This window comes from Myotis lucifugus, unplaced genomic scaffold (assembly GCF_000147115.1).
Source record: "Myotis lucifugus unplaced genomic scaffold, Myoluc2.0 scaffold_213, whole genome shotgun sequence".
Classification (NCBI taxonomy): Eukaryota; Metazoa; Chordata; class Mammalia; order Chiroptera; family Vespertilionidae; genus Myotis; species Myotis lucifugus.
The window spans coordinates 941,894-958,875 of record NW_005871261.1 but is presented as its reverse complement, the minus strand read 5'-3'; the positions used below and the strand labels follow the sequence as shown (position 1 = coordinate 958,875).

At 38.9% G+C, this 16,982-nt stretch overlaps 1 protein-coding gene across 1 annotated transcript in view; it reads left to right on the top strand.

The window, feature by feature from the left end:
* The window catches only part of HSD17B12 (hydroxysteroid 17-beta dehydrogenase 12), a 123,229-nt gene that overhangs the window by 78,884 nt on the left and 27,363 nt on the right, over nt 1-16,982 (top strand). The window contains exon 4 of the mRNA XM_006097915.3: nt 5,606-5,713. Coding sequence (XP_006097977.1) covers nt 5,606-5,713 — 108 coding nt within the window. The remainder of the gene's footprint in view (nt 1-5,605; nt 5,714-16,982) is intronic.

Sequence of the window (16,982 nt, the reverse complement as noted above, 5' to 3'; positions counted from 1 at the left end):
TTTCTTCAAAGGTGCCTTGTCCAAGGGTCTACAGTGTCTGAACCAAGGGTAGAACTCGGGGCTTTCAAAAAGTGGGTCCTATTCATGCCCTATCAGTAGAACAGATTCACATGGTATAAGGTTTTTATTTATTACAGATGGTTGTTCTAGTTAAATAGGTTGTAATGAATAAAATATAATAACCTTGGCTTAAACAGCGGTTCTCAACCTGTGGGTCGCGACCCCTTTGGGGGTCGAACGACCCTTTCACAAGGGTTGCCTAAGACCATCGGAAAACACATATATAATTACATATTGTTTTTGTGATTAATCACTATGCTTTAATTATGTTCAATTTGTAACAATGAAATTGGTCACCACAACATGAGGAACTGTATTAAAGGGTCGAGGCATTAGGAAGGTTGAGAACCACTGGCTTAAAAGAAAGAGCTACTTGGTTTGAGATGGAATCCTGATAATGCTATGATCAATTTTTTTATTTGACTGAAAGTGGGTCTCTCCATGAGATTAAAATTATCATTAATATATTTTCAAGGACAATGTAGAAAAGAAATGGAACATTATTTGTTTAGCATATCTGATCTTTATAATTAAATATGCCTTTAAAAATGGAGTCAGATAAATTATTACCTCCTAGAGCACAGTCACCTTTTCTCCAGAGCTACATAAGGGAGGTGTCTCACCCCAAGGAGTAGGGAGTGGAGGGAGATGGTAAAGCCTCTTTGAAATAAAGAAAATAAGAAAAAGAGGGAAGTGAAGAGAATTTTTGTTTGTTTTCTCCTTAAAGTTAGAGAAAGTACAAAAGACTCATACTTTTTACATCTCTGACTATTGGAAAACATTTTCTACAAAAATGGAGGAGTTTTTAAAAGCATGCAATATATTTTTATAGTTATAAATAGATTTGAATGAATTTAGATTTAAGAAGATACAATTGGTAGGCATTGAATATAGGAATATTTCTCCAAGAGTCTCTCCTTTCTCCCTAATTATCTTTTTTCAGGACAGGGTAAAGAGAGAGGGGCCCATACCTTAAATACCTTTAACCAACATCTCCATGCCCCTGAGTTAAGCTCCTGGATGGTTTCTGAGGTTTCTTATAATTCTAAAATGTTTCTATTTTTATGAGAACGATAGTGTCCTTGTAGGACAGATGGAAGAACTGAGTTGTTTCTCAATTTATCTTAATGCTTAAACATGCTTATAGCAAGTACTTTACGTTATATTGTATCTCACATAGACATCTCTTACCAGCAATGTAATTTTATTTCTATAGGGAAGAGTTCAAGAAGTATTGAGAAGATGATGTTAATAAGTCAGTCGTCTTGGCCTAGATGCATTTACTCAATCAACAAACATTGAGTGACCTCTGTTATATATGCCAAGCATTGTGCTAGGTGCTGGGAACACAGAGATGACAAAGAATGATCTATGTTTGTTAGGAAATAAGGGCTCTTTGAATAATAGAGTATGGTAAGCATTTAATAAGGTTATATGGAAGCTTTGTCTCTAGGAACACAGCCAACAGAGTAAATAGCTTAACCTTGGAGAAAATGGGAATTATAAAAAATCAGTCCACAGAGGTGGTGGCACAACGTGAATCTTAAATGATGAAAGTTTTAATACGGAAAAGATGGGGAAGGGTAAATGTGACACTTTCATAATGGATAGTACCTAAAATTTAGGGGAAAAAACAAATAGTTTATTTGGAGCAGATGTAGGGACAAATGAATTAATATATTATCGTTGGTTTTTATTAATAGAAAAATTGTAAATAATGCATGGGTTTATGTAGATTAGACCTCTTTTCTAGCATTCTCAGACCTAATATCCCTAGACATCAAAAGGGGAAATGAAGAAAGCCTTTCTAAGGCCTATAAAATTATTCTTGGAGAAAGACTTAGTAGATGGTCCTCACTTCTGTTCCAGTCTTTTAGAGAAAGACTTAGATTTAAGCGATAGCAGTTTGTTGAGAAAAATGAAAATAATGATGACCAGACCAGAAATATGTTAAACATAAAGCTATTCGGAATGTGTTCCTGACTTTTTTAGATTTGAACCTAAAAATATCTTAGCTTGAATACTGCAAGTTGTTTTATCAGCATCTTGAGACTACGTATGGGTGCAGTTCCTTTCTGTCAATTCCAGGCTTGACTTGGACCTAATTCAGGTCCTCTGAGTAAAAATCAGCCATGTGACTGTAGGAGGGGGGCACCCATTCTTGCAGGTGATGGAGTGGCTTGAGAGAGTGAGGGCCTTCATTGTCATATAGCTCTATAGTAATGAATAATGTTTGCTTTCTGTAATTCCACAATTGTGGTTATGTGGTTTTCAGTGGGCTAGTAGATAAAAAGGGAATGAATGGTATCATCAGCCCAGCTATTTCTTACCTTCATTCTCTACCATTTAAGCCAGAGTTGATTTTTGCCTCCATTTCTAGTAAGTTGATTGCCTTGAACATCTCATGTCAATCATCAGAGTTGTGGGGTTTTTTGCTTCTTAGTTTTTGGTTTCAGCCACTAGGCTGAGAGACAGTGGGCCAAGACCATCTCAGAATGGGAGGGGGGCATGATTGTATTTGGCCACAATTGTAAGTAGCAGGATGCCAGCCCATCCAATTTCAAATACTGAATGGTTCAAATCAGTAGGAATAATTAGCAGCATTGAGTATCTTTGCATAATGATGTGTAGTATTCTAATAGTGGAATTCTTTAGTTCTTTAATCTATTGAAGAATTTATAACCACATGATATTTGTGAGACATTGAGTAAATGGAGAGCCTGGAGGAATGCCACATTGTCATTCTCCATAAATTTAATTGAAATGTTTCATGCAGTCCCAATAAAAACTGAGACTAAAAAAGTAAGGATAACCAATAAACTTTTGAAAAAGAGTAATAATAACAGAGACTTGCATTGTCAGAAATATTAAAACTCATCTTAAAGCTAGAATAATTAAAGCTAGGGTATTATGAAAGAACAGAAAAGTCTATAATAATAAAAGTATAATATGCTAATTAGACCAGACCGCCAAACGACCTTCCAGACGTCATTCCAGATGTCCTTCTGGATGAAGCCAAAGTGGCAGGGGCCAGGGCAGAGGTGGCTAGGGGCAATCAGGCAGGCAGGTGAGCAGTTAGGGGAGATCGGGTAGGCATGCAGAGTGGTTAGGGTCAATCAGGCAGGCAGACGAGCAGTTAGGGGCAATCAGGCAGGCTGGCAAGCAGGGGCGATGAGGCAGGCAGGCAGGCGAGTGGTTAGGAGCCAGCGGTCTCGGATAGTGAGAGGGATGTCCGACTGCTAGACATTCCAGGCAGAGGGAGCAGCAAGAGCAAAAGCATTGAGTGTATTTGGAGACCACTGTGTGTTTAAGGAACTCCTCGGGGCCTCTGTGCTGGAACTGGGGAGCAACTGGGGGAGAAGTAGGTGGAGATAAGTTCAGAGAGAATTAGGTTGTTGCCCAAGACTTTGGCCCTTACTGTGAGTGAGATGGAACTCTGGGAGGTTTGTGAGGAGAGGAGGGTCATGAGCTGACCTACTTTAAAAAACGAGAAAGCCTGAGGCAGTGAAGGTAAGTTAAGAGAAAAGCAGCAGTGTTAACTAGAATATGATTCACAGTAATCCAGGTATAAGTTCAAAATGTTATTTATCTTAAAGAACTTGCATCAGAAGCCATTTTGCTTATTCTAATGTGAACACAAAGAAAGAGTTTACTTTAGGGTTCTTATTAAATAACGTTTTTTTTCCAAAAGCGTCTCTGAATTTTTTTTTTTTTTAGCAGCATATCTATACCAGGCTGCAACATAAGTACATCCTATGAGACTTGGAAAAAATAAATTTGATTAAGGGGTTGTGAAGTGGCTTTTATTACTAGAGAGAAATTTTCCTAAATGTCAGTATATGGTGCTAGTATGGCAACATACTTTGGTTTTCTCAAAATAAAGAGATAAATTTCTCCTATTTTATAGTTAATAAAAGGTATTCTTCAGCTTCCTGATTTTGTCCTCCTCCCCACCCTCCCTTATGAATTGGTGCCTCTAATAAAAGATCTTTATTTGCCGAAACCGGTTTGGCTCAGTGGATAGGGCGTCGGCCTGCGGACTGAAGGGTCCCAGGTTCGATTCCGGTCGAAGGCATGTGCCTGGGTTGCGGGCACATCCCCGGTGGGAGATGTGCAGGAGATAAATTTCTCCTATTTTATAGTTAATAAAAGGTATTCTTCAGCTTCCTGATTTTGTCCTCCTCCCCACCCTCCCTTATAAAATATATTAAAAAAAAAGATCTTTATTTACTTGTGGTAAATTCTGCGAACCATTTATAGTGAGGCATGTTGGATCAGCTATATGAAATGACAGCTCTGTGTCTATCTGGCTCTCCATTACATGAGCACATATAGTAACTCACTTATGTGGAATAGTAAGTATGCCTTTCACAGCAGACAAGATATTTGCCATACAGTTAATACCCTCTGGTTTATTCAGGGATTCCTACCTGGGGTCAATACTTTTCACTGAGTCTAACCAAGAACCACAGCTCTTGTGAACAGGCTCTTTAGTTTTAGACATAAATCCTTTAGGTCAGGAGTGGAAGCTTCCTGGGTTCGTGCTGCACACTCTGTGATGCGCTAACTTGCCTGCGTGCGAATGGAGAATCATTTCGTTTAGAAACTGGATTTTTAAATGAATTCTCATCAGTTTCCAAAGATAAGCTTTCTTAGTCCACTGAACTTCACTGAGTGATATGAGTGTGGGATTACTTGAGGAGTGAAAGGGGAGACCAACTTTTATGGATTGCCTCCTGTATGCCAGTAGATAACACTTGAGCCTCACACAGAGACAAGGGATGTCAAAGTCATTTAGCAAGTAGGTGTGGAAATGAAATTGGTACCCATGTCTGGGTGACCTCACAGTCTATGCTATCTTCTCAAAAGGGCTCACTAGTGCAGGCAGGCGTAAACATTATGGTTACATCAGATGAGTCCTGTTTTCCCAGGGTCTTATTTCGCAATCTGTTATTTCCATGAGCTCTGTTTGGAACTTCATGGTCTTGTGAAGTCTTTCTTGTGTCACTTTGTAGCTCTGTTACTGTTTTGTGTGGATTTTTAAATGTAGTGACTATTAACTATTAACCAAGCTTTTAAATTCCAATAGAATCCTATTACTTTTATTTTCATTTTAATAAGATGAACTTTTGTTTTAATATATCACACTTTAAAATACATTACAGCATAAAGACTTCTTCCTGAGATAATGAAGCATCAGTTTGCAATTAAAATCACAAAGCCAGTGATATTTAAAGAGTATATAACATTATGATGTGAATCGTGTTTTATTATTTGTACCTAAGGGTCTAAAAAGTAGTCATTGATTTTTGGAAAGAGAACTGATTAAGGAACATCCAGCCAACTCTGTGACAACACTAGAATTTTATTGTGAAATTATTGTGTTGTCTTTATATCATGTCTTTGATCGTCTAATGGTTGCCTAAAATTATCCTGGTCTAAATTTTCTATCAAATTAGGGGGTAAAAAGAGTTTGGAAGGATAATGGCATTAAGTGCTTAATTGCCATATATTAATTCTCTCCCCATTTGTGTTTTCTCCCCAGGAGAAAAATTCAAAGTGGAAACAAAGACGATTGCTGCTGACTTTGCATCTGAAGATATATATGATAAAATTAAAACAAGCTTGGCAGGCCTTAAAATTGGTGTTTTAGGTTTGTATCTTTGCCACATTTATATATTCTTTTTGCATTTATTGTTTGATTTTTACTATGATTATATGTTTTCTTTTTGGAGGTTAGGTGCTCAGTTGATAAAACTAGTGAGTCAAAAATTATCTTATTAATACAATTGATTATTAGATTATATTAATCTATATTTACTTGAATCTTTGTATTTTTAGTTATATTTTAATGGCTATTCTTCATTTGGTTGTTTTCTCTGCTTGCTTTATTTCCAGTTTCTCATTCTCTGTATATATTTATATTTGTATCATAGTAATCCTTTAAGGTGAAGGATGCTGACCCATATTTATAGTTGAGAAATGAAGGCTTAGAAAAGCATTTCTCATTTATGTATGTCTCATTTATGTATGTATATTTTTGTTTTACACATATAAAGAATAAGATCTTATGCTCTCTAGCCCCAAACCAATTTTTAAAAATATTTTTATTTAGAGAGGAAGGAAAGTGGGAGAGAGAGAAAAACACATCAATGATGAAAGAGAATCATTGATCTCCTGCCTCCTGAACACCCCCTACTAGGTAGGGATCGAGCCTGCAACCCAGGTATGTGCCCCGACCGGTAATCAAACCATGACCCCCTGGTTCATAGGTCAATGCTTAACCACATTGCCATCCTGGCTGGGCCCCAACCAATTTTTGTCCCCTTGGGGGAGACATCACCCCAGTTGAAGATGTGGCTAAGAGAGCTTAGGGTCTTGCCTAAGGCCACATAAAGACTGAGTGACACAACTGGCATTTAGCCCCCTCTTTTTTTTTTTTTTTAATCTAAGTCTGCTACTCTCTTTTGTCACACCTTGCTCTTATTACCAAAAACCATGATTTTTTGAGATATGGAAGTATTGTACTTTGTTATGAAAAATATTCGCCAGCTTTTAGGGAAAGAAAAAGGGCTTTGAAAAGTTATCCAAAATTCTTTGAGCCATTTCTGTGAAGAAACAGGGTATGTAGTTCAGAAAAACTTTCCTCTGCTGAACCTCCTTATCTCCCTGCCTGTGTGAACCTGGGAATTGCCATCGTCTTCTTTATCCTATCTAATAAAGCAGGAATATGCTAATTGACCCTCACGCCATCACAAAGATGGCAGCGCCCACAGCCAATAAGAAGGGAATATGCTAATTGACTGCCCCGCCCTCAAAGATGGCAGCACCCACAGCCAATAAGGAGGAAATATGCTCATTGACTGCCCTGCCCTCAAAAATGGTGGCACACACAGCCAATAAGGAGGGAATATGCTAATTGACTGCCACGTCCTCAAAGATGGCGGCGCCCATAGCCAATAAAGAGGGAATATGCTAATTACTGCCCCTCCCTCAAAGATGGCAGCGTCCACAGCCACAAGATGGCGGCGCCCAATCTCCTCAGCGACGCCTGCCTCCAGAGTCCCCCAGTCCCCTCAGCCCTCCAGCTGCCCAGGGCTGGCCCGAGGCACAGGCAAGCCTCAGATGTCGGCTGCCCAGTCACCCAGGACCAGCCCGAGGCACGGTAACCAGGGCTGGCTGAGGCTTGAACTGCCAGCAGTGGCAGCAGCAGAGGTGTGATGGGGGCGTCGCCTTCCCCTAATCGCCTGGTCGCCTCCCGCCCCTGAGGACTCTCAGACTGTGAGAGGGGGCAGGCCGGGCTGAGGGACCCCCCCTCCAATGCATGAATTTTCATGCACCAGGCCTCTAGTTGGACTATAAAAGGAGAAGAAACAAAGAGAAAGCTTTAAAAAAGTTTTCTAACATTTCTTTATTCACAACCTCTCCTCCTTTCCTCATACTATAAAAGAATGGTCCTTCATATAATTTCTTGGTAATGCAATTTAAAAACAAGTTAAACATATATAGCCCTACACAGTGTCTTAACCCTGGCTTAGCCATGCCATCTTTTTCAGCTCCTGCCTGGTCCATATCACACATCACCATGCCCCATCTACCCACACTGCTACTGCCTCACTTATAGGAGAGCCAGTAGTAAAATATGAGTGAAGACACAGGTCTAGTTTTTGCCTTCTGTCTACACGTTCTTCTTGTGTCAATACTTATAATGTTGCCTGGAGTCTTTCATAATTCTTTTTTTCTCAGCTTAGATCTGGAACACCTGCAGCACCACTAACATCTGTAAAATTCTTGACTTTTTTAAACTCCCAAATCGGTAGCAGCTATGACTTATTAATTAGGATAGATACTGCCATAGTCCATCATAATCCATTTCAAACTAGGCATGCTCTGAAGAATGAAGGCTGGCTTAGGCAGAGACATGGATTGAGGAGCTCTAATGAGCAGAGACACACCTTCAACTTGTGTTCTTGGAGAAAAAAATTTTCTTTTAGAAGTAGTTTCGTTAATCACAATTGTTCTTAGCTTTACATACATTTTAGCTGCTTTTCACTGGGTAACTTTGAACTATAAATACTTAGAGCCGCCCTGACCAGTTTGGCTCAGTGGATAGAGCATCGGCCTGCAGACCGAAGGGTCCTGGGTTCGATTCCAGTCAAGGGCATGTACCTTGGTTGCGGGCATATCCCCAGTGGGGGGTGTGCAGGAGGCAGCTAATCGATGTTCTTCTCTCATCGATGTTTCTAACTCTCCCTCTCCCTTCCTCGCTGTAAAAAATCAATAAAATATATATTTTTAAAAATACTTAGAGCCGATGCCCTTGAAGATGTAAAAGTTGGGCATCTGGTTGCTGTCGGACTGCAGGGTCAAAAAGGCGTTCTTCATCTGTTCTTTCCTGACTCAATATATAGAAAGTCTACAGTATGGGTTTAGGCACAACAGACAGATCTGTTAAGGATGGGAATACAGGGCATGTGATTCTGAAGCATGTTTTCCCCACTTCTAGAATCCTAGGACTTGTGTCAATACATAAACATTGATATGTAGACATATGGACTGATGTTTTTCTAGGCCACATATGCTAATGGAACCATTGTTTCTGTAGTCCAGCTCCTTAGTAAATTGCAATAGCAGTTCATATTATACCTCCATTCATTCATTCATTCATCAATGAACTAGAGATCCAACAGTGAACAAGAAAGTGCCTGATATTATTGTAGTATAATGTTCTAATGGGAAAGATAACACTTTAAAGTTACACTATAATTAAATAATTCTGATTGAATACTTATTGAGACATACACACAACATTATTTTTGACTTCTACTTGGTTACAGATTAATAATAAAAATAATTATAGGTAATATTTACATAATCCTTTAAAGTTTATAGCAGCACTTTTGAATACATTATCTTATTAACTGGCTATCCATTTAATTTTCTTCCTCCTCTACCACACCTGTCTCCTTAATCATAAGCTTTGCATAATTATTATTGACAGTTGTTAGCAGATACCTTATACTTATGTACATTGCATTATAATTTTAGTTTGTCAAGATTTTTGAGAGAATTATAAAGACACCTTTATGAGCTAATTTTATCTTATTGCTAGGTCATATTTCAACTTTTATAGTGTGGGTACAGAACTTAGGGGCGGTACGTGTTTATGTTTTCTTTTTCTTATGATTACCTGGGTCTGTAGTTCCTTCACCTTCTTTCTTCCCTCTCTCATCCCCATCCAGATCATACATGCTCCCACCTCTGTCCAGTAAGGGGGAAATAATCTTATTTTCCTACTTCTTTTTTTTTTTTAATGTATTTTATTGATTTTTTACAGAGAGGAAGGGAAAGGGATAGAGAGTTAGAAACATCGATGAGAGAGAAACATCGATCAGCTGCCTCCTGCACACTCCCTACTGAGGATGTGCCCGCAACCAAGGTACATGCCCTTGACTGGAATCGAACCTGGGACCCTTCAGTTCGTAGGCCGACACTCTATCCACTGAGCCAAACCGGCCAGGGCTTATTTTCCTACTTCTTCTGCTTAATGTCAGTCTCCCCTGTCTAATATTCCCTTATTTTAGGGAATTGATTTCTGGTAAGATCTAGCAATCCATATTAAGTTACAGGAAGGAATTTTTTTCTACCGATTATTAACAAAACCAGTAATGATAAAAAGAAAAATAAATCACCACAGTACACTCCATTTGTTTGAATAACATTAACTACCGAAGTATAGTCAGTGCTTAATAAAGAAAATTAATATTTCCTGAACTACCAAGGAAAATGCTAAAGCCCTTTGTCATGAGAGAAACATTAAGTTTTCAATAAGATAAGTGGAAGGAAAACAGCCACAAATTGTGTGAATTCATACTGAAAGGTCACGGTAACTTGATAAGACTCTAAATGCATAAGGTTGAGGAGTTGGATTCTTAACGCTGTTATGTAAAATAAGTAAGCATCTGCTGTCTTCTCTCGGGCAAATGCCAGGAAACACAGAGTTGAGAAAGATTAAAAAATTTCAACTATTCAGAGAAAATGACATCAATATTGCTTTGAGTAAGCAAACAATTGGTTAACAAAATGGGACTGCTCTAATGCTTACTTGATTCCTCAAGAGACTCTCATGTGTGCTCCAAATGGGTTTGGAGGACTTTGCACAATGTATCGTGGGAGGCATAATTTACCAAGGCCAACGGAGTAGCCTTGGATTTCAAGTATGCCACAGATAATACTTATTTCAAATTACACTGCTATGAGTTTTTAACTTTTAAAAAAGTGACATTCTTTATTTTAGAATTAAAAATAGAAGGGTCTTCCTGGAAAAATATAGTTACTTGGTTTGTGATTCATTTAATAAGTAAATCAATCATAGCTTTTATTCCAACTTTTAATGCATCCCTAGACCAAGAATTTCCACACCAAATGCTGCGAAGGTCTTCTGCATCCCATACTGCCATTGTTTATATAAGTTATAGAAACCAGAGAGTCCATGGTGCAGACAGGGGGACTTGTGATGCCATGCTGGTGCTGGCTGAGTGTATTTAGGCCTATTTATTACTGTTAAAAAACAAAATTAAACCAAGTAAATGTGAAGCTCTAATTGGCCCTATTAAGGGATTCATGAATTGGGCAGCATCCCATCTAGCAACTAGAAGGGCATTCTGAGTGTTGTACAAAATGGAAGGTTTTTATAGGAGAAAGTGTGGGGCAAGGGAGCTATTAACAAAAGGAAAGAAAGGATTATGTATCTGTTTATACTTAAGTTTCCAAAGCTTCTTAACAAAAGACCCAAGGGTATTATTAGCTACTTGGGGGAAAGGACCAGTTAGCTTACAAATGGCAAATTCCCAGGTAATTAATTGGGATGGCTTTCTTAGAGTTCAGTCCCTAAAGTATCAAAGGGAGAAGAAATCGATGTAGGCCAAGGAGAGGGAGACACAGGTTGAGGAAACTGTCTCTACGTTCCCCCAAGGAAGGATATGTGCATACCAGGAAGTTATGCAGCTTCCCAGCCTCGATTGATGAGGGAAGTTACAGAGGGTTTACAGAGCTGCAGGTTATCTTCTTGCCATTCTCAGAACTTTACTAATGAGAAATTAGTTTTAAATTGCCTTTTGAAATGTAAGTAGCTCTGAAAGAACCAATGTCATCTTTATTTATATCTTACTAGAGGCCCGGTGCACAGATTCGTGCACGGGTGGGGTCCCTCGGCCTGGCCGGTGATCGGGGCCGATCGGGCCAGCCGTCTGTGGGGAGGGACCTCGGGAGGTTGGCTCGCCGTGGGAGCACACTGACACTGACCATCAGGGGGCTGCTCCTGTGTTGAGCATCTGCCCCCTGGTGGTCAGTGCGTATCATAGCTACCGGCCAGTCGTCCTGTCGTAACGGTCGCTTAGGCTTTTCTATATATAGATTGGGATTAGTACATTCAGTTTATTACCTGTCTACTTGCTGGATCAGTCACCTTGAGGAAATGACTATCTTAGTTAGTGAAAGACATGGAAAAATTATTTTGAAATAGAAAAGAAGAGGCTTAAAGAGAAGATTATAGGGGTAGGTTAGTGATCAGTGAGATCCTTGAGGGGAGGAAAATAGAAGGGGAAAAAATAATTAGTTAAGAGAGCAGCAAAGATAAACTTCATACTTTTGGAAGTAATCTCCTTCTCCATCCACTCACTTTCTTTCTTTTTTTCCTTCCCTGTAGCCCAGGCATAAAATGGCTCAGGCCCCAGAAGGGCAGAGGCTATTAGCCTAGTTACAGAGGAAAGGATTATAGGAGCATGATAAGATGCTCGTTTCCTGAGACCGTGGAGTATCTCTATTATACTGGGATATGATTTTTGTGCTTTCTAGAGGTTTAGGACACTTCTAAAACTTCGCTTTTGTAATGTAATCAAATTCTGACCCTGACCACTCAGAGTTAGTGTAGACTCCGTAAGTTCAGGGGCACAATCCCCAACAATACTGCCCTTACTTCTGATACTACCTACAAATTTGGAGCTCCCCAGGCCAAACACTGCACTTCTGACCAACTGATTACAAATTCAGGTTTAATATTTGCTGGAACTTCTTACAGAGCTTAAGAAAACAGCTTTCATATGAAGGATGCAAATCAAGACCAGTCCAATGAAGAGTCACATGGGGCAAGGTCTGAGAGGGTTTGGAACACAGAGCTACTGGTCCTCTCCTTGTGGAGTCAGGACTCATCACACTCCCCTCACACTGATTGTTCACCAACCAGACAGCTCCACTGAGCTTCAGTGTCCAGAGTCTCTGTTGGGTTTCATTCTGTAGGCATGACTCATTTCTCCAGTGACTGAACTCGGTTTGCAGCCCTGCTCCCTTTTGTAGAGATTGGGCTGGCTCAGAGCCCCAACCAACCCTCTAGTTACACAGTTGTTCTTCACCGTGACCATTCCTCATTCTGAATCATCTTGGTAGTATAAACTCTGGTGTGATCCACAGGCCCACCAGGAATAACAAAGACACTCCTGTTACCCTGGAAATTCCAGAGGTTTAGAACATCTACCCTAGGGATCTGACAGAGACCAAAAAAAAAAAAATATGATACAGCAGCTCTCCTTTCCTATTTGTTGATTGATTCACTTAGTCAATCATATACTGATTCATTCAACAAGTAAAAGGTGACAGATTTGTAGAGAAACCAGAGTATCAACAAGTAAAATTTCAGAGATAGAGCAGTAAATAAAACTAATATTGTTCCTGCTCTCATGGAAGTCAGCCATTGAACAAGTAATTGGGAGTGTGTTGCATGTCATGAAAGAGTATGTTACTGAGAAAGCTAAGGGTGTTTAAGATGTTCTCTCTGAGAAAGTAATGTGTAAGTTGAGACCTGAAGGCTGATTAACCCTGGAAGGAGAGCTGTGGGAAGGGTTTCTGGGTAGAAAACAGAAAGTACAGAGCCCTAAGGAAAATGTGCTTGGCAATTTGGGGGAACTGGTAGAGGACCTATAGATCTAGAGCATAGATTGCAGAGGAAGTGGCTGGAGTCTGGAGATGAAGCAGGGCCAGATCACAAAAAGGCTTAGAAAACCAGGTTTATTAGCTTTTGGACTTTATTGGAAGGACAATGTAGACACTGTAGAGCTTTAAGCAGTAAATTGACATCATAATAGAATTTTAGAGAGATCATTCTGACTCCCAAGTTGAAGCAGACAAGAATTGATAAAAGGAAACCAGTATGTCTATTTCAGCAGTGAAACATAATATAATGATGGTTTCATATTAGGATGATGGCAATGGGAGTCGGATGACTGGAGAGATGTTTAGGAAGTAGAAACAGAACCAGAAAACAAGAAAGCCCACTGCATGGGAGAACATATTTGCCAATGTTATCGGAGATAACCCTGTAATATTTAAATAGGGTTTAATCTCCAACATTTACAGGGAACTCATACAACTTAACAAAAGGAAGATAAACAACCCAATCAAAAATGGGCAACGGACCTAAATAGATACGTTTCGAAAGAGGACATAAGGAAGGCCAAGAGACATATGAAAACATGCTCAAAGTCACTAATCATCTGAGAGATACAAATCAAAAAACAACAATGAGATACCATCTCACATCTGTCAGAATGGCTATCATCAACAAATCAACAAATGACAAGTGCTGGTGAGGATGTGGAGAAAAAGGAACCCTCATGTACTGCTGGTGGGAATGCAGACTTGTGCAGCCACTGTGGAAGACAGTATGGAGTTTCCTCAAAAAGTTAAAAATGGAACTCCCATTTGACCCAGTGATCCCACTTCTAGGAATATATCCCAAGAAACTAGAAACACCAATCAAAGGATATATGCACCCCTCTGTTCATAGCAGCACAATTTACAATTTGGAAACAGCCTATGTGCCCATCAGCAGATGGGTGGATTAAAAAACTGTGGTACATATACACAATGTAATACTACACTGCTGTAAAAAAGAAGGAACTCTTACCATTTGCAACAGCATGGATGGAGCTGGAGAGCATTATGCTAAGTGAGATAAGTCAGTCAGAGAAAGATAAATATCACATGATCTCACTCATTTGTGGATTACAATGAACAACATAAACTGATGAACAAAAACAGATCCAGAGACTGAGAAGCATTGATCAGATGTTCAAACCTAGGGGAGGGTGGCAAGGGGGATAGATCAACCAAAGGACTTGTATGCATGCATATAAGCATAATCAATGGTCACAGGCACCAGGGAGTGAGGGCTTGAGCGGGGGAGAGGGAGGGGGGCGGGGGGATGCAATGGGGGGATAAGGCCACATATATACCTTAATAAAAAATTTAAAACAAAATGTACAAGATATTTGAACTTAAATTATTATGAAAAATAAGGTATTACTGTTTCAGTCTAAGTATCAATAGTGTGTAAAGTGCTGTCCCTTATTAAATCAAAATTTAATTATCTTAAAAAAAAGAAAAAGAAACAGAAACAGAACCAGGATCTGATGAAGCTATTCTTCAGAAGTCTTGTCTGACAGGAGTGAAGAATAACAATAATAGTTACTTATTATTACCAACATTCATTAAGCTTTTTCTAAAATATGCCAGATACCATGCTAATGAATCTCATTTAGTCCTCAACAATCCTACGAGGTAGGTATTAATATTTCTGTGGCCATTTTTATGGACAAGAAATAGACTTACAGAATTTAAATGCATTATCTGGGATTATACAATTAGTAATTAGCAACTTCCAGGTTCTGACTTAAGCAACTGGGTGCTATTTCTCTACAACAGAAAACCCTGGATCAGGAGCAAATTCTTTAGAGAAAAATAATGATTTCACTGTGGGATACGCTAAACTTAAGAGGGCTTTGAGAAATCCAAGTGGGAGATTCAAGTAGATGACTGGATCGCTGACCTAAATGCCCTCCTTTGTATTTATTGAATGAGGCAGCAACCTGGTGTAGCCAATCATGGCAAACAGAAGAGGTACATGGAATTTTTAATTTTAATACTAGGAGAGTCATCAGCAACATTATCAGACTAAGTATAGTTCCATTGGATGTATTGAATGAGATTGGATTTCTAAAGGGAGAATAAGACTTAGAATTCAAATGTATTTCCTCTTACTAGAAACCCACTAATGGTATCAATTAGAGCAGAATCTTTAACTTAAAACTGGATAATTAGCTGTGATTTCAGAAATGTAAATAGAAACCTCATTCATGAAATTGATAGGTGCTTCTCTTTTAACTACCAACCTCATGTTATCCTTTCCTCATCCCGTCTTCTAAGTTTATGGATGGCAAATCTTACTGAGTGTTGTCATGAGGATCACATAGCAATTTATAATTAAACAGTGGAAATGAAACATTCTGTCGTGTTGCTTCTGACTCAATCTTAATTTTCCAATTTCTGATTAAAGGCACTGCAAATTTAAAGCCTTGTAAACTCTTTTATTTAGAAATTGCTACTCACAAGTGTATGAAAACTGTGAAGTTTGCAAAATGTTTTACATGGTGTTTCAAATATCATCTGCCAGAGTATGAACATGTGCTAGCTCCCGCAATATGTTAAATAAGGCAAAAAAGGAATTTTCTTTGCATCACTTTCCACACTCTCTGTAGACTGGAAGACTAGTTCTCCTTGAGTGAAAGACGGCAGAGAAGCAATTAGGACAAATGTAATCAGTGTAAACATTTCTTCTGATGAACCATTGCCCAGAGCTCTTTCAGAACGATGCAGGTGCTATAGTCAAAGCAGCGACCTTGGCCGTCCTGCTGCCTCCCCAGCACCTGGAATAGGGCATGAAATAGGAGTTGAGTAACACTTGCACAACTACATGGCCATGCAAAATAACAGCAACTCTTCCTCTGTTTACTAACATACTAATATGTTTCAGGATTGAGTTCAGTATTTTTGCATGTTATTGTTTAATTCTCTACATTGAGAGAGAGAGAGAGAGAGAGAGAGAGAGAGAGAGAGAGAGAATGAATGAGGAAACAGGTTTATTGGGGTAAAATCACTTGCCTCTTGTTAGGAGCTGTTAGTAGTAAAATCAGGACTAAAACCTGGGTGTATTGGACTCCGAGATCCATACCTTTTTAGTTCAAAAGCTTAAGACAGGAGAGGTTCCCCCCATGTTGGGTACATACACTATTACTGGTGCCTACATTTTAAATTTTTTGGTTTATTTTGAAATATAATGAAGTGGCGGCACCTTTTTCTAATCCATTTTCATTAATGAACTCTAATAGGTTTTTCATTTCTCTAATCTTTCATTAGAGCTGAATGAGTATATATAACTACAAATATAACTGAAATGTAGACTGAATGTTTTCCACTTTGATATGATGAGAAGGAAATAGAGTACTTTGCCTTATTTGATATATATTGGAAAGCCCAACCATTAGGCAATGTTTCTAAAATACCTTAATTTATTTCTCTGATTAATCTAGAAAAAGCAGCAGCTTGAAAGTGATGTGTGTATATATTCATATCTGTTATTATTGTGTTTGTTCAAATGGATTTTTATTGTCTAGTTTATATTGTTTGCTCCTCCCTCATACCCAACCCAGTTACTGAAAATCTAATTTTCTAATGACGTCATTATCTCTGTAGCAGCCGGTGTTGATAAAGGATTCTAAACATCCAGTAGGTCAGAAACAGCAGCAAATGAATTTAGAAGAAACAGAAATCTTGTGTATGCTTTCTTTTCTTTTTAGGTATGAGATGTGGAAGTGATTTTTAAACCGCATCATGATAGCATTTAGAGCAGTGGTTCTCAACCTTGGCTGCACATTAGAATCACCTGGGAATCTTTTTAAAATCCTGATTTCCGGGCCTCATCCTCCGGAAATTCTGTTTCTTTGTTACTCATGTTGTGGCCCCACCCCATAACAAAGAAACAGAATTTCTGGAGGATGAGGCCCAGAAATCAGGATTTTAAAAAGATTCCC